The sequence below is a fragment of the Staurois parvus genome, unplaced genomic scaffold (assembly GCF_062004578.1).
Source record: "Staurois parvus isolate SC_StPar_1 unplaced genomic scaffold, SC_StPar_1.0 ptg000013l, whole genome shotgun sequence".
Taxonomy (NCBI): Eukaryota; Metazoa; Chordata; class Amphibia; order Anura; family Ranidae; genus Staurois; species Staurois parvus.
In genome coordinates this window covers 9,459,481-9,483,065 of record NW_028317809.1, presented here as the reverse complement: position 1 = coordinate 9,483,065, position 23,585 = coordinate 9,459,481, and the positions used below count along the sequence as shown (strand labels likewise).

At 39.5% G+C, this 23,585-nt stretch overlaps 1 protein-coding gene across 1 annotated transcript in view; it reads left to right on the top strand.

Annotated features, from left to right (window-relative positions):
- PRKG2 (protein kinase cGMP-dependent 2) overlaps positions 1 to 23,585 on the top strand; it is a 107,828-nt gene that overhangs the window by 59,801 nt on the left and 24,442 nt on the right. The window contains exons 8-14 of the mRNA XM_089675511.1: positions 2,561 to 2,632; positions 4,307 to 4,405; positions 9,314 to 9,464; positions 11,888 to 12,024; positions 14,755 to 14,844; positions 16,460 to 16,601; positions 20,335 to 20,498. Of these exons, the coding sequence (XP_089531637.1) occupies positions 2,561 to 2,632; positions 4,307 to 4,405; positions 9,314 to 9,464; positions 11,888 to 12,024; positions 14,755 to 14,844; positions 16,460 to 16,601; positions 20,335 to 20,498 (855 nt within the window). The remainder of the gene's footprint in view (positions 1 to 2,560; positions 2,633 to 4,306; positions 4,406 to 9,313; positions 9,465 to 11,887; positions 12,025 to 14,754; positions 14,845 to 16,459; positions 16,602 to 20,334; positions 20,499 to 23,585) is intronic.

The window sequence follows — 23,585 nt, the reverse complement described above, 5'->3', positions numbered from 1 at the left end:
TTTTTATTGCAGTCTGGGTCCCTGCTGAGGAGATTCAGCCCTCTATTTGTCCCCATGAACTGCAAGCAGAAAGAAAGAGGAAATCCTAAAATTTGGAATTGTCATGAGAGCAAAAGTTGAGGGAGATCTTCTAAAGAGGACAAATGTTCTAGTGATAACTGTCTAAGAAGAGAATTCCATTTACTTCTTGCTACTGAATCTCCAGGACTGGAATTAAAACGAAGTCTCCCCAGACAGCAAAAAAATAACTTAAAAATCCTTCCCTTCTCTGTCCAAAACAAAAAAATGGCTATACACACACACAAACTGTAATGTTAACTTTGAATGCTCTCTCAGATCATCTACCAGTCCCTAAAGCAGACCTTCACACTGAAACTCAACTTTGCTTCTCTCAAACTCCCCCCTCCTCTGCAGCATGAAAATCCTCCTTCCCTTTACTTTACTTATTTATGCTCTGGCCTGCCCCTCCAGTGAAAATGACGTGTCCTGCTCCATGTGCTTCCTGGGATATCAACAGTACAAGAGATGGCCACTGCCCCAATCTAAAACTGGCCATCACAGCAAGGAGCACATGGTATATCACATATCCCAGGAGGTATCCACTTCCAGAGTGGAAAAGGCTGGAGGGCCTTGTTGCCATAATTTGAGGCTGGCTGCCTGAACCTGAGAAAGGCAACTAGCTACAATGATGTTAGGGAAGAAGATAGCAGAGAGGGACCAAGTGTGTTGCAGAACACAGATCACAGGACAGACCTGGATTCGTTGGGTGGGTGAGTATGTGAATTGAGCACAACACAACACTAGGTAAGCTGAAACTTAAAAAGTATTAAATTGAGGGATGAACTTCCTCTTCAAGTCCATGATCGTATTGCTTTGTTTTTTCCACATGGGTTGAAGATACATCCAATCTTATCCCACGTTGCCTCATCTATTTTAAGCTGCTCTATTTGAAAAGTGAGATGACACATTTAAAGTTTCACTTATCAAATTTCCTCTACAGTGAATTCTTCCATAGGCTTCTTTATCTTCCCTTTTAATAAGATGTAGAGGTTTGTAGCAAATGTCTCTACAGCTAGGCAGCTGATCCCCCCCCTTACCAGCTTTTCTGCCTGCCCTCGCCACCAGTTGCCACTGCTGTGACGTGCGAGAAGTAAGCTTCAGGTTGTAGCTCCCTGCTTGCCCACCTCTCCTGTCAGTGACATGGGGTTTAACCACAAGAGAGGACTCCTCCTCTCTCCTAGCAACAAAAATGGACCAATCAGCAATAAGGAGAGAACCAGATTTTTCTGTAAAGTTTTCCGGGCGGAGTTACCTGGGAGGAGTGCGTGAGAGGACTGTGCTAGGAGACACCATCTGTGGGAAAAAGTGCCTGTGCCAGCAAAATCCCACTGACATGTGTGGGGCTACTAGAGAGTACAGAGCATGACCCACGTGCGGGCCACCTACCAGAGTCACCACAAGTAAAGCCAGAGTAAGCGGAAACCTGATCGGAAGGATTGCTCCTGCTGTGCCCCTGGGTCTGGTGAGACGGCCTTGTGACAGCTATTTATTACCATTGCTAGAGACTAAGCCTACATTGATAGCATCATAGATTTCCCATAAGTGTTCCTTTTATGCATATTATTTTCAGAGGACGTTTTTACCGAGCAAGCTTGGATTGGTGTTTGATATAGAGGCTCAGAGGTATTGCTTGCTTCCTTTGGATCTTTCACATTATATTTGTGGCAGATTCATTTTTTCAGTTGTTGATATCTATTCCTAGCCAGTTTCCTGAGTGGTATAGTTTCCTCTTTTTAAATCCTGGAATGGTTTTAAAAGTATTATCTAAGCAACTATGGATGTCTCTCAGCGCAGTCAACATTGTTTAAAAATAAATTACTTCCTACTTCAAATATATTATAAATATTATAAACACATTAATCACTGGAAAAAAGTTACAGAGCTTTTTGTTTCTTGACCTGACAAAGGCATTTACTAAAGGAGTAAGACATGTTTATTTACCGTAAACCACTTCGCGCCGGCGCCTCCCGGCTCTTTAAGAGTTTTAGAAGCCGGGAGGCGGGCGGGGTTTTAGGGTCATGTGACCGCCGTAATTCCCCATCAAGGCGGTCATGTGATCGGAAAAGGTCCCGATCGCAAGGGGAGATCAGGACTTTTCCGTCAGTCATGGACATATGTGCTGGGAGTGCGCAGGGCATGCGCTCTCAGCACATTTGTATTTTTGTAATGGCACGCAAATATGCGGCCGCTCGGCGTCAAGGCCCAGACACAGAGCCCACATATTTGCATGCACTCGGCATCAAGGGGTTAATAAACAAAATGAACCCTTGTTCTCCCCAGTCATCCAATCGTATGCAAGAGAAATCCTATTTTTTTAATTTTCTGCACATGATTGGATATTTAAAGTGGTGTTTAAAGTGGTTGCAGCTTCTCTTTATTGGCAAGGCTAAGTGAACCAGCACTTAAGTAAACATTCTACAGTTTGTTAGCAAATCAAACCCTTTGTGCCTGTTAAAAAAAAAATCCAAGCAATCTGTTTCCTTTTTTTTTTTTTTTGAAGTGATGATGTCCGATCGGCTAACATTGTTGCAGATGATGATGATGGAGTTGAGTGTTTAGTCATGGATCGGGAGTAAGTAATAATTTTACTTCTGGGATAATTTCTGCCCACAAACAGCTATAACATTAATTCATGATTCATTTGTGTTGTATCCTATTGTATAGGAAGGATTATAATTAGACAGTCTATATTATGAAACAGAAGAAAGTCACACATGCCAGGAAATGGTGCAGAACAAGCTCCTAAACTGGAGAACATTGTTTTTTTTTTAAAAATGTTTTACATCATTTAGAAAAATAAATTCACTAATTACTATGTAAATGTGTTCAAATATTTGTCGCAATGCTAACATTGTAATTTAACAAATTGTAATTTATGTATATCCTCATATTTTTTTAAAATTAAATGTCTTTTATGTAAAAGTCTTATTTTGCTATCATCTCAGTTAAACTGATATTTTTTAAAATATCCTCTCTACTGACTGTTTACAAAGTCATGAACTGGGATGAGCTTTTTTTTTAAAGCGTAGTCTTCTGACCTAGTTGGCTCTTGTCTAGCTAGAAATGCTCAAAGCAATGAACAATAGGAGGACAACCACAAACATTAGGGAGATGTGGAGTGTAACACTGGGTGTCAATAGAAAACAAGTATATCTGGGAACTGGCAGAATTCCTCAGGAGCTGACCATGTTTCTGATCTCTTAAACCAGGGGTCTCCAAAGCTTTTAAACAAAGGGCCCGTTTTATGAACTTTTGGCTTTAGGGGGGCCAGATTGTGGCTAGTGGGAGTAAACTATGCCCCATTCTTGGTTTTAGTTAGAGGAATAGTGCTCCATTGTTGGTATCAGTGGGAGGTATAGTGTCTCATTGTTGGAAAGGTGCTCTAACATTGATGTCATTGGGAGGAGTACTGTCTCAAAGGCCAGATAAAGGCAAGTACAGGGCTGCATCTGGCCCCCTGGGCCACAGTTTGGAGACCAGCGTCTTAAACCATTGTTTCTGTCTCACTGTACTTGATGTAATTCCTAAATCTACACCCCTGTTTCTTGTAGGTGTATAGAAAAAGAACTTCAGATTTATTTAACTGTAAAGCATACATGTGCTTTGCTCATGCAGAGAAAATTCCTCCCTCCCCAGGAACACATACTCACCATTCCTTCTCTCCCTTGTCCATCCATTCAGCTGCTGGGAGAAAAGAACATACCTGGTACATCTGGATATGGAGAAACATATGATTCACCCCATGTTACAGTGCTGGTACTGGTGCTTGGTGATTGGCCATGTATTGTCACATGAGAGCAGGGAGAGGCTCAGAATATTTTTGCTCCCTGAGGGTGGGGTAGATATGTGCAGCTGTCAGCGTGTCCTGCATGGACAAAGTACAGGTTCATTATGCAGGGCATAGCCACAGGTTCACTTAACTGCCACTGTTCCTTGCTTTGCATACTCAACTTTCATTTTTGTTCCAACCATTTTGCTGGGAAATAAATTCCTGGTACTTTTGTGTATGGGGAGCAGGTGAATTGCCTCTGTACTTTTGGGTATGGGAAGCAGGGGATTCAGGAGTGGATAGTACACGCAAGGAGAGTATGCACAGCTGGAGAGGACCGCAGTTAAATGAAATAGTTGCTTTGCCATGAATTAGCAAGGCACGGGTCCATTTTAAGATTATAAAGTACTGAATAACCAATGATAATGTAAGAATCTGCTTATTTGGTTAAAATATTATAACACTGCCTTACTTTAGGACATTTAATCAGATAGTTGGAACATATGCTGAACTGCAAAAGTACCTTGAGGGCTATGTGGCCAACCTGACTCTTGATGATGAAAGAAGACATGCCAAGTAAGTCTGTAATTTTCTTCATACCTGACACACAAAAATTCCCATGCAACATTTGCCATGTTAATTGTTTTGTAAGAAACACAAATTTACATAGGGGACTTTTTGAATAAATGGATTTTTCACATCAATGTAACATTAGTGTGAAATGTATGATTTATTAGATTGATAGTCTTATTGAATAATTTACCTTCCAATATACAATTTCCTGTATTCTTTTGCTAATGCATACTTATCTACTATCTGGAGAAGACTTTTTTGATAAAGCATTTTAATTATCAGTGATTATGTAAAATGTACAGTACCTAATAGCACATTTATGTCCTAATTACTGTTTCTCCTAAACTAATGTAACTGTAACTTATAGCATTTAACTCTTGAAAACAGTCAACAACTAGTGTAAGGAAAACATATATGACCTTCGCTATATGGCCAAAAGTTCAATTTCAAAAGTACAGATTGTGTGTGAAAACATGTATAGAAGACCTTAACTATATGGCCAAAAGTTCCAGTTCCCCAGCTGTTTGGAACACCGATATACACTCTCCGGCCTCTTTATTAGGTACATCTGTTCAATTGCTTGGTAAAACAAATTGCTTATCATCACATGGCAGCAACTCAATGCATTGAGTCATCTAGATGTGGTGAAGACGACTTGTTGATGTTCAAACTAAGCATCAGAATGGGGAAGAAAGGGGATTTAAGTGACTTTGAATGTGGTATGGTTGTTGGTGCCAGACGGTATGGTGTATTTCAAAAACTACTGATCTACTGGGATTTTCATGTGCAACCATCTCTAGGGTTTACAGAGAATGGTCCGAAAAAGAGAATATATCCAGGGCACGGCTATTGTGTGGACAAAAATAACTTGTTGATGTCAGAGGTCAGAGGAGAATGGACAGACTGGTTTGAAATTAGAGAAAGGCAACAGTAACTCGAATAACCACTCGTTACAACCAAGGTATGCAGAATACCATTTTTGAATGCACAACATGTCGAACCTTGAAGCAAATGGGCTACAGCAGCAGAAGACCACACCGGGTGCCACTGCTAAGAACAGGAAACGGAGGCTACAGTTTATACAGGCTCACCAAAATTGGACAATAGAAGACTGGAAAGATGTTACCTGGTTTGATGAGTCTCGATTTCAGCTGCGACATTCAGATGGTAGGGTCAGAATTTGGCATAAACAACATGAAAGCATGGATCCATCCTGCTTGTATCAATGGTTAAGGTTGGTGGTGGTAGTGTAATTGTGTGGGGGATACTTGGGCCCCTTGGTACCAATTGAACACCGTTTAAACACCACAGCCTTTCTGAGTATTGTTGCTGACTATGTCCATCCCTTTATGACCACAGTGTACCCATCTTCTGATGGCTACTTCCAGCAAGATAATGCACCATGTCACAAAGCTTAAATCATCTCAAACTGGTTTCTTGAACATGACAATGAGTTCACTGTACTCCAAGGCCTTCAGTCACCAGATTTCAGAGCACCTTTGGGATGTGATGGAGCAGGAGATTCGCATCATGGATGTGCAGTCAACAAATCTGCAGTAACTGTGTGATGCTATCATGTCAACATGGACCAAAATCTCTGAGGAATGTTTCCAACACCTCGATGAATCTATGTCATGAAGAATGAAAGCAGTTCTGAAGGCAAAAGGGGGTCCAAACTGATACTAGCAAGGTGTACCTAATAAAGTGGCCGGTGAGTGTATAACAGCTTTCATTTTCTGGGAAGACTTTCCAGAAGAGTTTGGAGGGTGTCTGTGGGAATTTGTTTTCGATTTAGCCAAAGGAACATGTGGGAGTTCAGGTACTGATGTAGGATGAGAGAACTTGGCTCATAACTGGTGTTCCAATTCATCTCAAAGTTGATCAGTAGGGCTGAGGAGAGCTCAGTGCAGGCCACTAAGGTTTCTCTACACCAAACTCATGTCAAAACAATGTCTTTAAATGCTTGGCTTTGTGCACAGTGGCCTAGTCACACTGAGGCAGTAAATGACCTTCTCCAAACTGTTGGCGCATAGATGAAAGTATACAATTGTCTAAAATAGTTACAGTTGTGACCAAAATTATTCAACCCCCACTGAAATTGAGTGTTTTGGCCAGTTTGACATTGCTTTTGATCATTCAGTCATCTTGCTTACATTTACATTAAAGAGGCACTTGTAGGTCAGACAAATATAACATAACAGTTATAATGAAATAACCACAAATGTCTTTTCTGTGCTCACAGCATTATCAGTTTTATTCAACCCCCAAGTGACATTCAATCTTAGTACTTAGTACAGCATCCTTTTACAGTTATAACAGCTTTTAAACGTGAAGCATAGCTTGACACAAGTGTCTTGCAGCGATCTACGGGTATCTTCGCCCATTCTTCATGGGCAAAGGCCTCCAGTTCAGTCACATTCTTAGGCTTGCGCACTGCAACTGCTTTCTTTAAGTCCCACCAGAGGTTCTCAATCGGATTTAAGTCTGGTGACTGCGATGGCCACTCCAAAATGTTCCAGCCTTTCCTCTGCAACCATGCTCTAGTGGACTTGGAGGTATGCTTGGGATCATTGTCCTGTTGAAAGGTCCAACGTCTCCCAAGCCTCAGGTGTGTGACGGACTGCATCACGTTTCCATCCAATATCTCCTGGTACTGAAGAGAATTCATGGTACCTTGCACACGCTGAAGCTTCCCTGTACCTGCAGAAGCAAAACAGCCCCAAAGCATGATTGACCCTCCACCATGCTTCACAGTAGGCAAGGTGTTCTTTTCATCATAGGCCTTGTTCTTCCTCCTCCAAACATAGCGTTGATCCATGGGCCCAAACAGTTCTAATTTTGTTTCATCAGTCCACAGAACACTATCCCACAACTTTTGTGGTTTGTCCACATGGCTTTTGGCATACTGCAGTCGACTCTTCTTATTCTTTGGAGACAGCAAGGGGGTACGCCTGGGAGTTCTGGCACGGAGGCCTTCATTACGCAGTGTGCGTCTTATTGTCTGGGCTGAAACTTCTGTACCCACATCTGACAAATCTTTTCTCAGTTCCTCAGCAGTCACACGGGGACTTCTCTCCACTCTACGCTTCAGGTAGCGCACAGCAGTCGAAGTCAGCATCTTCTTTCTGCCACGACCAGGTAGCGTTTCAACAGTGCCCTTTGCCTTGAATTTGCGAATGATGCTTCCTAAGGTGTCTCTTGGTATGTTTAACATCTTTGCAATCTTCTTATAGCCATTGCCCTTCCTGTGAAGAGAAATCACCTCTTCTCTTGTCTTCCTGGACCATTCTCTTGCCTTCACCATGTTTGTAACCACACCAGTAAATGTCTAGAAGGAGCTGAGTATCACAGTCATTTTAAAGCTGCCTAATTGGTGCTTATTATGCTTGATTGCTGCTCGGTGACATCCACAGGTGTTTTCAATACCTGATGGAAAGCACCTGTATGAACCTCTGTTCTTCAGAGTGGTAGTCTTTAAGGGGTTGAATAATTGTGGCAATGAAGAAACCACATAAGAACCATTTACTACTGTATTACATAAACAATTGATGTCATTTTAGTTGCATTTGGGTAGTTACAACGTCCTTGTAGGATTTGATTCTGAATACAATTCCAAATGTACACTATAGTCCCTAAACCCCTTTACAGCATTGGGGGTTGAATAATTTTGGTCACAACTGTATGTATGCTGTAGTATTAACAGTAACCTTCACTGGAAACACCTGTACTCAATATTTGGGAAGGATATGCATACACATTGCCATACAGATAGCTGTGGTGGTCAGGAGGCCACACATTTTTGGTCACAGAGTGTATTAGATACAACAATGAACTCTTTCATTGCTGAGCTGCAGAACTTAGAGGGGAGAATGCTTTTATTTAATAAACCTTTTTTTAGATTCTGTATGGCGCCGTTAAAGCTTGTATCCACCCAAAACAGATATTTTATCTAAAGAGATAAACCATTCAACATTTATCTTTTGTAAACTGTATCCCTGCATTTGAGTCCCTGGATCTGTACACCTACTGCGCACTTTTTGAGGTGGATTTTTTATTGATTTTTTTTAAATTAAGAAAGCAACAGGAGGCAGAAGCCACAAAGTCTGGAATGAACAACCAGAGCTTACAGATGGACAGAAAAAGCTGGGAATTATGGCAGCGAGATCTCTCTGTTAGAATATCCAAGCCAAGTCAGAGGCTAAAGTAGTCTACCACGTTCCACCTCTAACTAAAATATCAATTTTGCATGGGACAACCCTTTAGCCCCCTGTTCACACCAGGTGCAACTTCTCATGTGACTTGACAGATCAAAGTCACATAACAAGTTGCACCCTATTTGATGCTATGGAACCATTCAAATTGGTGGGACTTGAGTCCCATCGATTTTGAAAAAGGTTCCTGCACTATTTTTGCGTGATTTCATGTGCAACTTGCATTGACATCTGTAAATAAAGTCGCACAAATATCAGCAAGTCACACATGAAATCACACCGATCGGTGGCTTTGAAATCGCTCTGAGGTAGCATGACTTCAAAGACTCACCCAGTGTAAACAGGGGTTTAAGTGTTTACATTTAGTGGATAACTAATTAGATTAAAATTAAGGGCCTGCTTCAAGCATGATATAGTTCATATACTGAAGTTTCTCAAAATGTAAACACACTTAAAACAACAGCTAAGTATGTTATTATTTACAAACATGTGTTAAACTTTTTTACAATGGGTAATTTTAATCCAGAAAGAAGAAACCTTTGGAGTAATGTAATTGCCTGAAGCATACTGTAGGTTCAAGTGATGACTCCTTGGTACATATTTACCTCTGAAATAGGAAGGCTAAAAACAAAGATGTTATTTATATTCTGTGAAAGTGTCATTTGATCTTATAGACAAAAACCTTTCTTTATTTCTTTAGAAAGTCCACAGAAGGACAACTTGACAGAGCATTGTCACTGGAAACAATACAGTTGAAAGAAAGAGTTTCAAGACTTTCACCTTCATCACCATTCAATGACCTAGAGATTATCACCACACTGGGTGTTGGTGGGTTTGGACGGGTGGAACTTGTAAGGGATTTTGTTTCTTAAAATGGTATATTAATAGTAATATAGCAAAACAAATATAAAACATATATTTCTATACCTGCTCTTATTACACTGCATTTAACTTTTGTATCCAGGCTTCTTCTAAAAACTGGCCATTGCCTAGCCACAGTTAAGTTAATAAGTACTAATAAGCCTTTTATACCTTCAGCATCCTCCCAAACCTTCCTGTCACTACAGAATCTTAGACCATTCCAAAAGGTAAAATTCCAGCACTTGACATTTTCCAACTGACACTTGCCTACCCCTTCTTACCTTCTCATATTGACCAGTGAGACTGCCTATTATAGTAATAGAGCAGTAGGAATGTGTGGGGCGGAACTTAGCAGCAACACAGTGCTGGGAGGTTTGGAAGGTTAAAGACATGTGCAGGTACCTCTAGGTGCCCCCACTTTGTACCTACAGCAATTTCCCTCCTCCCCCCAGTGATGTCTCTTTTAACATTTAATGACACTCATTCAGTGGTTTCAGTGTTCAAATATTCCATCTAAAACTGGGCACAGTAAGACGTTCTTTATCACTGGGACAGTTGCGGCTTAGGGTGTTGTTTATCTTGTCTGCTAATTCTTTGATCATGTTTATGTCATATTATAGGCTCAATTGACAAAGCTTTATTTAAGGTTTCCTATTTTCAGTCATGTAAATGTAATTTACAAATACACTGTATTGCCAAAAGTATTGGCACACCCCTCCAAATCATTGGATTGAAGTGTTCCAATCACCTGCATTGCCACAGGTGTATAAAATCAAGCACCTAGGCATGCAGATTGCTTCTACAAACATTTGTGAAAGAATGGATCACTCTCAGGAGCTCAGTGAATTCAAGCATGGTACCGTGATAGGTTGCCACCTGTGCAATAAGTCTCTCTGTGAAATTTCCTTGCTACTAAATATTTCACAGTCAACTGTTAGTGGTATTATAAGAAAGAGGAAGCAAATGGGAACAACAGCATCTCAGCCACCAAATGTTAGGCCACGTAAAATGACAGAGCGAGGTCAGCGCATGCTGAAGCACACAGTGTGCAGAAGTCGCCAACTGTCTGAATAGTCAATAACTAAAGACCTCCAAACTTCGTGTGGCCTTCAGATTAGCACAACAGTGCGTAGAGAGCTTCATGGACTGGATTTCCATGGCTGAGCAGCTGCATCAAAGCCACCGCCACTGGACTCTAGGGCAGTGAAGACGTGTTTTCTGGAGTGACGAATCATGCTTCTCTGTCTAGCAATATGATAGATGTGTCTGGGTTTGGCGGTTGCTAGGAGAATGGTACTTGCCTGACTGCATTGTGCCAAGTGTAAAGTTTGGTGGAGGGGGGATTATGGTATAGGGTTGTTTTTGAGGGGTTGGGTTTGGCCCCTTAGTTCCAGTGAAGGGAACTCTTAAGGCGTCAGCACACCAAGACATTTTGGACAATTCCATGCTCTCAACTTTGAGGGAACAGTTTGGGAATGTCCCCTTCCTATTCCAACATGACTGCACATCAGTGCACAAAGAAAAGTCCATAAACACAGGGATGAGTGAGTTTGGGGTAAAGGAACAGGACTGGCCTGCACAGTCCTGACCTCAACCCAATAGAACACCTTTGGGATGAATTAGAGAGGAGACTGCGAGCCAGGCCTTCTCATCCAACATCAGTGCCTGACCTCACAAATGCACTTCTGGAAGAATGGTCAAATATTCCCATAGACACTCCTAAACCTTGTGGACAGCCTTCCCAGAAGAGTTGAAGCTGTTATATCTGCAAAGGGTGGGTCAACTCAATATTAAACCCTACAGACTAAGACTGGGATGCCATTAAAGTTCATGTGTATGTAAAGGCAGGCGTCCCAATACTTTTGGCAATATAGTGTATCAGTGGAGTTGAAAATAACCAGTACTTAAAAAAAAGCATCCTAATCCTGGTATTTTTACTTGGTGAATTGAGCCTAAATATACAGTATATGTGTTTTAATTTCACTCCCTTTTACTCCCACTTTCCAAACTTCAATTTAAAAAAAACATAAGAAGCAATAATAACAAAAATTCACAGGAAAGTACTATATCACACTTGTAGTACAGCAATGATGTAATCACCCTGTGTAAATCTTAGGGCATTAGAAGCCTATGCATAATGTTCCTGTACATACAGAGGTTCCCTTTGACTTTTAAAGTCAGAACCCTTAATCTGTTCCATGTCAAGGATTTAGAAAGTATTGAAGCAAGGATATCAACATGACAACCAGGTAACTAGCATTTTCAGAGGGAGGAAAATATGCAAAATACAATTTTGCTTAGTCATGTTTTTTTTGTACTCTTGAATCTTCCAGTACAGTGACTACGATGATTAACAAATTGTAACATGATAATAACTCATAAATAAAATACTGGTATATTCTCACATTTTTAGGTAAAAGTAAAAAATGAGAACATAGCATTTGCTATAAAATGCATTAAGAAGAAGCATATTGTGGATAACAGGCAACAAGAACACATCCACTCTGAAAAGAATATACTAGAAGAAGCTAGTTCTCCATTTATAGTAAAGTATGTGTTTGTGTAATAATTGATTATTGCATGCTTTTTAACTGAATATTATTGTAAATATGTTTTTGTATGGCTTTTATGAATAGACTATACTGCTTTTTTATTCATGTAGCGCTACCCCCGCAGGAGCAGCTGGTAGTTTTGGTTCCTCTGTTTGTTCCCTGGCCCTAGCCTGAGCTTCATTCTCACTGACACAACCACAATACCTTAGCTTGGAACTCCCAGTAGTGACACAGGGATGGCACACTGAGGTTGCTGTAAGAAAAACAATCTGTATTGGCAAACCAAAGTAGAAAAGCAGCATAATAAATCAATAGTTCAGCATTGACACATAAGAATCAATGTGATAACAGGTACAGTATAGTAACCCATGTACCCCTAAGGGTGACTTTGGTATGTACATTAGTACTAAGCATAAACAGTAGCCCTCCGCCAAAGAGATTAGGTTACAAGTGAATGAGAAAGGGTTAACAATATGTAAGAACAACTAGCTCACTTGAGGACTCTCAGACCAAAAGGACTAGGCTTGGCCTTGAGAGTCTGACACACTTTTCTCAACCCAATTCTGCCTCCATGTAGGCCATAAAATCTGGAAAGTTGTGAATGTTGGTTTCTGTCATCTCAAGTGGGACCCTTTAAAGTTGGCTGTTGTGTTTTGTGGGACAAAAAGTTCAGGAACATATAGTTGACAGGTTATACTTAGCCAGTGGGTGTGCACCATGCATAGGGGATTTAGAGGAGTTAAGTTCAGGTTCCTGTGCAGCACGTGCATTGTGGAAAGGTGGTATAGACAAAGTCAGCAGTCTGGGATGGTAACAGCTGTGTCAGTTGTCTTTAGCCTTGGAGTTGCCTCCCACCAGTGAGTAAGGGCAGCAAAAGAGCACTTTGTCTCCTTTTAGAAAAGCTGGATGAATGTAGGGAGAAGATACCTCTGAGTTTGATTTACAAAGGGGAGTCATTAGTTATTTAAATATGCTAAATGGGTCTGAGATCCTCTCACCTGTTCCTGTAGCAGCAGTCTCTGAATGCTGGAGCACTCTCTCTGCAAAGTGGGGGGACCTCCTAGTTGGTAATACAGCAGCAGTGGCCTGGATAGGTTCAGCTCATGGTGATTTTGCATAATGAGCACACCACTTTGGATCTTCTCAGCAGCTAGGCACTTGGCTTATCAGTTTGTCCTTAGGGCCCTGGCTTGGCCCTACTGAATGCAGTTCAGCCCGACCTGATCAACTTAAACACAGCATGGCACAACTGTCCCATCTTCCTTTCTGGTTGGCGCATCTCTCTCCAACTGCCCCAGCTCTCTCTCCTGGTTTCTCTTTTATAAAATCCCTTTCCTTGGCTGGTGCTTGTGGGCCTTGTAGCTGTGATGTCAACTTTATTGTATGGAAAGTTCTCCTTCAAGACTAAATCTCCCAGAATGCTCTGAACACTTGTATTAAGACTCTGGCAGGGTGAAGTACTGAATGCTGCCGTCTTTTGGGCAAATAGAGTTCTGCACCTTCAATAACAATGCCCTGTGTTAAATTGATCCCATCTCATAGCTGCCAACATCACCTCAAATAAGTAAGTATTCAACAAAAGGCAAAATGTTAAATAAAATTAGGGCTTGTGTAAATGGGAAAATGCAGAATACTTTCAAATGCATTTGGATTGTATTTAGTATGGAGGAAAATAATTCTAAAAGCCTTAAAATGTTTTGATGTTTATAATTCATGATTTAAATTGTACATTGCTTATAAGAAAAATTCAACATAAAGACCTACCCCAGCCAAAATTTACTGCTACTGTCTCTGCCCACATCAGATAAAGATCCTGTCACCTCCTGTCCTTATGACATAGTTTTACTGGGACAGGATATGAGGGTAAATTTTCCCAATAGGGGCATAGACAGCAGTAATAGTCCCCCCTCACACACACACACACCTTGTACAAGACTATAAAAACAAGTTTTGTCTGGAGCTAGTAAATGGGAAAGGGTGGTTTCATTTTTCTGATTTTCTTCATGTACTGTATGAAGGCATAGGTTTGTACAAAGCTACTGTATGTCCTTGTAATTAATGGCCATAATGTTTTTAAAGTTCGTACACTTCAGTTGCTGTAACTAAGTCATTTCATGAAATAATTGGCAAAAAGCTAGATCCATTTGTTGTTTGTTGATAAGAACTAATATTTTGACTCAAACCAAAAAAAAGAAGAGTTTTAAGTTCTTAATCAGATGATACACGCAATTAAAAACATGGGACAAATACGTCCCTTGGTCCTCAAAGGGTTAATGTCAGTGATCAATTGTTTCCAGTCTGACTGAGATGCAGCAAGGGGCATATAATGATAAAAGACTGCCCTGAGAGGTTGATCACACACAATGGGATTGATTTACTAAAGGCAAAAAGGCACTTTGCAGGGAAAATGTAATTTTGCAAGGAGATTGTCTCTTAGCTTAGTGGATGTGGTGAAAATTTACTTTGCAAAGAATACCCAATTACATGCAAAGAAAATAATAGAAGAATATTTTGCTTGCACATGATTGTATGATGGAAGTCAACAGAGCTTTGACTCATTCACTAAGCTGAGGGAAAATTCTACTGCAAAGTAAAAAGGCTATTTCCTTTAGTAAATCAACCCCATTGTGCCACTTTTCTCTATACTTTGTTTCTGTGTGTATGTTTTTATGCTGCTAAACAATATTCTTTAAGTAGAAGCTAATAATGCGCCAATGTATACTTTCAGATTATACCGAACCTTTAAAGATTCAAAATACGTATATCTCCTACTGGAAGCTTGTCTTGGGGGAGAACTTTGGAGTCTCTTAAGAGATAGGTAAATGCTTCGGAACCATTTAGGGTTTTGTACTTTTTTACATTGTTCTAAATCTTATATTTTGCCCATTGTTTTCACTTTTGTTTTTTGCCCATTGTGTTCACTTTTATGTATGTACAATGCAATAAATAAGGTTTAAACCTAGCATAAAACTGTAGGGTTTCATTGAAGAATCCATTAAAGTGTAACTAAAGGCAAAACTTTTTTTTTTTAATTTTGAATAGAGTAAGGGAGGGTTATAACCCCTGTCAGTTTTTTGTTTTTTTGCCACCTGTGTCCCATTTGGGAGATTTCCCTCCACTTCCTGTCCCACAGCCAAAACAGGAAATGAGAGGAAATCACTCCAAAGTGAGGGAATTCTGGGCTGCCACCAGGGTAACCAGAACTAGTGTCCCCATTGGAAAATTTCTCCTCTAGTTCTGTTTTGGTGACAACCCAATTTTTTCTTTTCTTTTACTTTCACCTTCCATTATAACAGTAAACCAGACAAATAGAGGGTAAATCTGAACAATGGGGTGCAGACAGCAATAAAAACTAACAGGTGTTGTAATCCCTCTCCACTCTATCCTGAAAAAGCTGAAAAAAAGTTTTGCCTTTAGTTACACTTTAAATGTAAACTGAAAAATAATACATTAAATCAAATCAGTTTTTTCTATTCCTGGCTTTAAAGAACATTGGCATTGATTACACAGCCCTACAAAAAAAAACCTTTTATCATGGTGCCTTGCTTTTTAGACCTATTCTTGGGGTTGTTTGTGGTACTGATTCACAAAATTGCAGTGGATAGGCTGCTTCAGCTCTGTGCATCAGCTAGTGTCTTTGAAATGGTCAAATTTATAGAACTTGTAGTCAGTTTATGAAAAGATCTTGCTGATAAACTTGTTCTTTGTTACCTAGTTTGTGTGTTTGCAGATATAGTGAATTTGTTTTCTTCCAACTGAAATTTTAAATTGGAAATATTATATTCTAAAGTGTAAATTATTAATTGTATTATAGTTATGATAATATAGGAGATCTGTGTATATGCCACTCATATTGTTTAATTTTTTCAGACCGAGCACCATAGCGATTATGGTTTCTTTCATGCTACAAGGACATTAAATAAAACATTACTTTAAAATATACTGATTTTTGACAGGTGACCAGAGTGAAGAGTGGTATATGGCATTTATGCTGTATCTCAAAAACTAGAGCTAATAGGAAAACATTGGTGCCATTTTTGTATTCAGCAGGCCAAATATACCAAAAGGTATGTGTGAAGGCATGTTATTAGGCTACAAAGTACAACCAAAAAAAAATAATAATAAAACATTAATTTCACAAACATTTTCCTTTCAGTTGTAAAAAAAAAAATACTTAAGAGGCCTTAAGTGACTTTTTCAAGAAGTCCCAAAGCACTTGGAAATTATCAAAGAGTTCTTTTAAAATTTCATTTCATTTAATTTGTGGATTAAATTAATCATTTCTTGGATATGGCTGAAAATTACATTTGGCATAATCACTGTGTGGGCACTAGAAACTGAAATGTTTAAGAACTTCATGTGGCACATGTGTAATGTCAAAATGATGATTAAAACTGAAAACACTTGAAAATAAATGTTGACTTTGTTCCCAGAGGCAGCTTCGATGAAATGACTGCTAAGTTTTGCATTGGATGCGTGACTGAGGCTTTTGAGTATCTGCATTGCATAGGTGTCATGTATAGAGATCTAAAGCCAGAAAATCTACTTCTAGACTCAGAAGGCTATGTAAAACTGGTAAGTTTTATTTCTGAATATTTGAATGTAGAGATTAAATAAACAGTGATGTGAGCAATCCAATCACTTTATCTTTCACACCTGTATACCCCTTATGGATCAGAACAATGTTTACATTTCTTGAAGAGTTCTGTTTATTTGGCGATAACTATAATTTTTTAAAATAACAAAGAAATACATTTATTGCTTTTTCAGGACTAACAAGGCTTTCTCTGGTGGTAATAATGTTTTTATTTTCTACGTAATTTATAGACTAAAAGTGTAAACAAAACCTAAAAAACTTCCTTTTTTCTAATTTAATCATTGCTAATTGTAAAAAAATGTGTTACTGTAGATAAAAAGTATAAATATTATTCGAAATGTATCTTTATAATGTCACTGAATTTTTGGTACAAAGACCTGTTTAGATTTTGTGTAGTTTTAAATGAGATACTAAGAAAAAAATATACAAAATGAGTAAATTAGAAAAAAGGTAAAATATTAATGGTTGAAAAAAATAGAAATAATAATAAAGCAGAAACCCTCCAGAGGATTTACCCCTCTTCCTGACTAGGCCATTTTTTGCAATATGGCACTGTGTTATTTTAAGTGACAATTGTGCGGTCATGCAACGCTGTTCATAAATTAAATTTATGTCCTTTTTTCTTACAAATAGAACTTTTTTTTGGTTGTATTTGATCACCTCTGCATTTTTATTTTTTGCACTATAAACAAAAAAAGACTGACAATTTTGAAAAAAAAACAATATTTTTTTTCTTTTTGCTATAAAACATATCCAGTAAAAAAATTAAAAAAATCAAATTTTTTCATAAGTTTAGGTCAAAATGTATTCTGTTACATGTCTTTTCTAAAACAAATCCCAATACATGTAAATTAATTGGTTTACGTGAAAGTTATAGCGTCTACAAATGGTGGTATATATACTGGAATTTTAATTTTTTTTATACTAGTAATGATCAGCGATGGTCATTCTGACACTGGGTAGGAACTGACTAACTGCCACTGACATCCCAATAACACTAATACAGCTAATGAAAAGCACTGACACTGTACTAATGACACTGGGCAGGAAGGGTTTAACATCTGGGGAGATCAATCGGTTAACTTTGTGCTGTGTGCTGTTTTACATCATGTGCTCTGTGTGTTTTACTAAGGAAACATGCTTGCAGAGAAATACACAGCAGCATGTTCTTGCTGGCAGGAGAGAGACCCGTGTTGATTACACACAGGTCTCTCCCTTGTCAGTTTTTCTTGGCAATCGCCGGGTGCTGGCGGGGAATCTCTGGCTGGGACCCAGTGATTGACATCCGTAGCTGCCAATGGAGGCAGGGTGGTAGGGTGGAGTGCGCGCATGCACCCCTACCCGGAAATGCAAATCATGTATATATACATGATTTTGCGCAGCCTTGCCACCCTGTAGCAGTATTTCTACTATAGGGTAGTGGGCAAGTGGTTAAAGTGATTCTAAAAGTTGCAATTAAAAAAACAAACAAATAACAAACATGGTATACTTACCTGCTCTGTACAATGGCTTTGCGCAAAGTATCCATGATAGAATGCATGAAGGTAAAGAGCCTTCTTCCTTTAGAATCACTTTAAAATTCTTACCCCAGCACTTGCAACTTACAAATTTCTTGTTCAATATTTTTATTAGAGAAATAAAACGGTACAGACATCATCCAAGACAATCTGTCAGCATTGCTATACACTCTCATAACAGTTTAAGTGCTAACAAATAACAAATTCCAGTAGTCAGCAACATTAACTGTAACACTTGGAGCAGCATATAGTATAACAATCATCAAGGCTTGAAGGAGGTAGCTCCACTTCATGAGAAAATGGCGCTTAAATGCACCAAGGTACAACACATGGAGTGTAGGCTGATGTACACAAGTGATAAATTTAGAGCAAGAGAAAGAGTATAGAAAAGTGAGGAAGGAAAGAAAGAAGGAGAGAGGAGGGAAAGGGGACTCCCAAGGTCAATTTAGCAGGTATTTACTCTATGATGAGATATATCCTGCTACACCTAATAGACTCAGTCACGGTTCTAACAGGGACTGGTTAAAGTTCAGAGGCACAAAGTGATCGCCTATGATTGCCAGACTTGCAACTTACAAATTTCAATCTTAATGGCACCTGATCTCTCAGTACTGCTCCCCTGAAAATCTGGATTTCAGACGAAAAAGTTAATCATGGGCAGTGCAGTTCGCAGTCAGTCTATTAGCTTGATGAAAGGAGGAAGAGAGTGAAGCAGAAGAGTGTCCTGCTATCCTAGTCTATGGGGCTGTGTGTTTCTATTGATGCACACAATGTGAGGAGAAACAAGTCTAGTCTTTGCATGAAAGAGTGGATCCATACAATGCTGCAGGAGAAAGGAGCCACCTTAAACAATAAACCTAGAGCAGTGGTCATGGCAGCAGTTTAAACTGGAACACAGAAAAAATTAAAATACAGGCGTACCTTGGTATACGAATGCCTCATATAACGTAATTTTCGGTTTACGAATAAAAATCCATTGAAAATAATGCCTCGGTTTACTAATTTTTTTCGCAATACAAACGGATTAATTGGTTTTCAGTGCATTTATACATTTTTTTTAAATCATGTCCCTGTACAGTACTATGCCTTTAAAGTGCACTTTATAAAGAGTTTTGATCAGATAAGACTTTTTTTTACTTTTTTCTGACCTCCGGAACGGATTAATTGGTTTTCAATGCATTTACAAATTAATTTTTAATCATGTCCCTGTACAGTATTTATGTCTTTAAAGTGCACTTTATAAAGAGTTTTGAACAGATAAAATACTTTTTTCTTACTTTTTTTCTGACCTCCCGGAATGGATTACTTGGTTTTCAATACATTCCTATGGGAAACCACTTTTCAGTTTACAAATTTTTGGCAATACGTAAAGTCTCGCAGAATGCATTACATTCGTAAACTGAGGTACGCCTGTGTAAAGAAGTTGCATGCCCAGTAAGTGATACCCAGCTGCTGATAGTGCTCAAAAAATGGTGAATAATATCGCTTATTAACAAAAGTCAATAAAGAAATAAATAAGAAAAAAGTTTAATAAAGTTTGTTAGAGTCTTGGGAAAGTTGAAGATATCAGATTTTGCAAGAAAGCACTCCTACGCAGTGTCATGAGATATGCATCCCAGGAAAGGTGGAGTAATGACGAGGCAAGCGTGCAGGAGCACATTCTCATGAGACTTCGGATACACAATTTTTTCCAGGATCCCACAGGATTTCTGACAGGCTGAAAGCCAGAATGGCATCTTTTTATTTTTTCTTGCACATTATTTTACGGAGGGGTTATGTTTTTACTGCAAGGTCTGCTTTAAATCTTTTCCCTCTTCCATCTCACCACAATTAGTAGTGAAGTACCTGCATATATTATGCATTTCTTCTACACATGTTGAAGAAAGGGGAAATGTTATATACTGACCCTCTTGAATACATATAAATTCTTGAAGAAAGAAGCCTTGTTTAAAGATGACACATGTAAGTAACAATGTAGCACAGCAAGTGTCCTGCACTGTAACTTGAATTATGCTTAGAGAACAGCAGAATTTGTTAAGATAGTATGTGGACATCATGCAGCTACCCTTTGAAATCTCACACAGAGCACTAATCTAGTTTTTATCCTCAGTATGCCAGATGGCTTACAGGAATTCCTGATAAAAGACAAAAAAGGCTAATTCAGAACACTTGCTGTATATATTTCACGCCTTAGGTTGATTTTGGATTTGCTAAGAAGCTCTTTTCTGGCCAAAAAACATGGACGTTCTGTGGGACACCAGAATATGTTGCTCCAGAAGTCATTTTAAATAGGGGCCACAGTTTCAGTGTCGATTTCTGGTCACTTGGCATATTATTGTATGAACTTCTTTCAGGAAGGTAAGTGGCATTATAATATTTTATTTAATTGTTTTGTAAATTAATACATATAAGTGTTTGCTGCTGTGTAGTCGTGCGTATCATGGCATCTTTAGCCCTCTTGTACACTGGCCGGTTTGATAACGCTGGTAACCTTAGCTGTGCAAAGTCATGTTAAAAACTTGACTTTTTCAGCTTTTATTAGTGTTTTTGCATTAGTGTTTTGCCGTGTTTAGCAGTGTTTTCCCGTGTTTGCATTTTTTTGCCAAAAATTTAATTTTTTTTGGTCAAAAAAAATCCAAAAAAGCCGGTTTGTGTCAGTTTACCACGTTTTTGAGCATCAGAACGTTTTTACAGCTAAAAAATCCTCTAGAAACCCACTAGTTCAGGTTTTTTTTTCCAAATTAAATTTTTTTTGGTCAAAAAAAATCCAAAAAAGCCGGTTTGTGGTGGTTTACCACATTTTGCCACGTTTTTCAGCGTCAGAGCATTTTTACAGCTAAGAAACTCCTCTAGAAACCCACTAGTTCTGGGGTTCCTGTCTAAAAATGTTGATTACAGTCCATGTGTGCATGGACACATAGGATAACATGCTGGGGGGTTTACCAATGTAGAAAAAAAAACAAAAGCCAGAAACAGCTGCTGTAAAAACGTCAAGTATGCATGAGGACTTAGAAATTAATTTTAGTTTTCCATCTCATAAAGGTGACAGGGCCAATTGTTTAATATAATTTATTGGAGAATACATGTGTACACGGCATTTGGGGGAAATTTAGATGGCACCAGTGAAAACATATGGAGGTGAATTTTTAAATGATGGCTTAATCAATTATTTGGATTACATTCACTTGCAAATTTATGTGCAGTTTTGCCAGGTGGGACCTTTTTAAAACCATATGGCACCTCATAGCTTTGATGACCCATGATGCGCAGGCTTAGAAAGGCCAGTACTGGGGGGAATTTGATAAATCATCCCTTTCACTAAAAAAGGGGGAGCTGTATTGACTTGTGTGCTCCCTCTGTGTTCACAGGTTTCTTCACATAACCCCTTGGTAGGACTACTGTTGCTTTAACACAGGGGTGGTCAATTTATTTTCCCAAGGGGTCACATGAAAAACAGGGACTGTTTTGGAGGGATTGAACTTAATTCTGCTCAGTATTCATTTTGGACCTCGGAAGGTGCATAAGTACGTAAACATACAGAAAACAAATACCTGGGATTGGGAATAATAGGTACAAATGCTCATGAAATTGAACTTTATTGTTGCTGTATTGTATCCCTTTATATTGTAAAGGGCTTAGCAAACTGTTGATGCTATATAAATCCTGTATAATAATAATGAAATAGGTTTCTTTCATATGGGTGGTCAGGGGTGGTATAAACAGGCAGCTGAACTACAGTTTTACTGCCAACCCAGCTGTAAGCACTTTTAAGTTCAACACTGCTTGTCAAACCCCCCTATTGAGTTCAATGAAGTGAAGAACAGGTGTGGAACTCATGCAGGTTCTAACACAGGAAGAACTTGGCCAGGTATCAGAGTCTCCTAGCAAATGTTCTCCCACCAGAGTCAAGCTCTGCCGCTGCACCGATCAGCTACTTAGGCTCTCTCTGTCCAGTTCCACATGGATATTTGTCAGTGTGCCTCAGTGAGGAAAATGACAGGCTCAAAGAGGCATGCTGACAGTGGCGGCATTAAGGGCTGGGTAGGGTCTGCTTTACCAAGTGTTGTTGCCTGCTAGCTTGGTGGTCTTTTTACTGGTTCCTTTTTATTTAATTTTACTTTGTGCTTTATTTTAAGGGTGGACAGTTCTTTCCTTCTGCTGTCTCATCAATATCAAAGTCTATTTTTTTTCTATTTTATTGGGGTATATGTTTTTTTATTGTGTTGAAAGCAAGACTTTTTTAAATTTGGATTGCTCAAAGTACTTTACATGTCGCTGAACTGTTCTTGAAGATGTTGTTTCAGACCACTGCACTGTTGTGCAAAAATAGTATGCACCAAAAGCATCTCACTGTCAGGGCTCCCGTGTATGACCAGAGGTGTGTGACTGACGCAGGGAAACGCAGACTTCAGATATGTGATAAACAATATAATTTATTAACACTAACAATACAAACATAAACGCAGTGCAATAATAAAACATAATACAGTGCAAACAAACCAAACCAACCACCCACAGATAACAGTACATACAAGCAAGCGTCATCAGGCAGGCCGGGTCAATATCAATAGGGCAGGTAGGTACAGGGGGAGCAAGCGGAGATTGGTCGGGGTCACAGGCCAGGTTCAGCAGGTAGCAAGCAGCGTAGTACAGAGGGTCAGGCAGAGGGATGGTCAGGGTCACAAGCCAGGGATCAGAACAGGTAGCAAGCAGCGTGGTACAGAGTGTCAGGCAGAGGGATGGTCAGGAGCGAGCCGGGATCAGAGCAGGAGAAGTCAGCAGCAGTTCAGATCAGGCAGGGTCAGCAAAGGAACAGAAACAGGATGCAGGACAGATACAGGGCCCAGGACAAACACAACACCAAGGCAGAGTCTGCAGGTCTGGCCATCCCTTAAATACACCAGTATAATAAGTTCCAGGTGTTAGCTGGCTGAAAGGTTGAGTCTCTGATTGCTGGGAGCACCCGCTGGCCAGCCCTGGTACTGCAGATCAAAAGGCAGGTGAGTCCCACCATTGCTGGCCAGTCCATTCCTGACACTCACATTGCTTATGTTCACTTTTCCCCTCTATTGCCATAGTAATAGAAACAAAAGTTAGGCATACACCTCCCAAAAAAGCCAATGACAAGCAGGCCAAAAGAGCAACTGAGCTGATGAAAGAAAATCCATGATCAAAAATATGCTGCCAAGGAACACTTGCAGAGGCTGTCTGTGAAAATGATGTTCATCCTTGGGGTAAACTTAACATGCTGGAACTGGCAAGGCTCAACCCTGAAAGTTAGGGCCTCCCTCTTGAAGTCCGGTAAGCCAGCTTGGGTGTAAAATCTAGACAATTCTTGGAAAACATTGAGGAGATCATTGATACTACCCTAACCCCTCTATAGATGGTGGTTTGTAATTGCTCAGAGACTACCGTGATTTGCATTGCAGGTTCCTTAGGCATTTC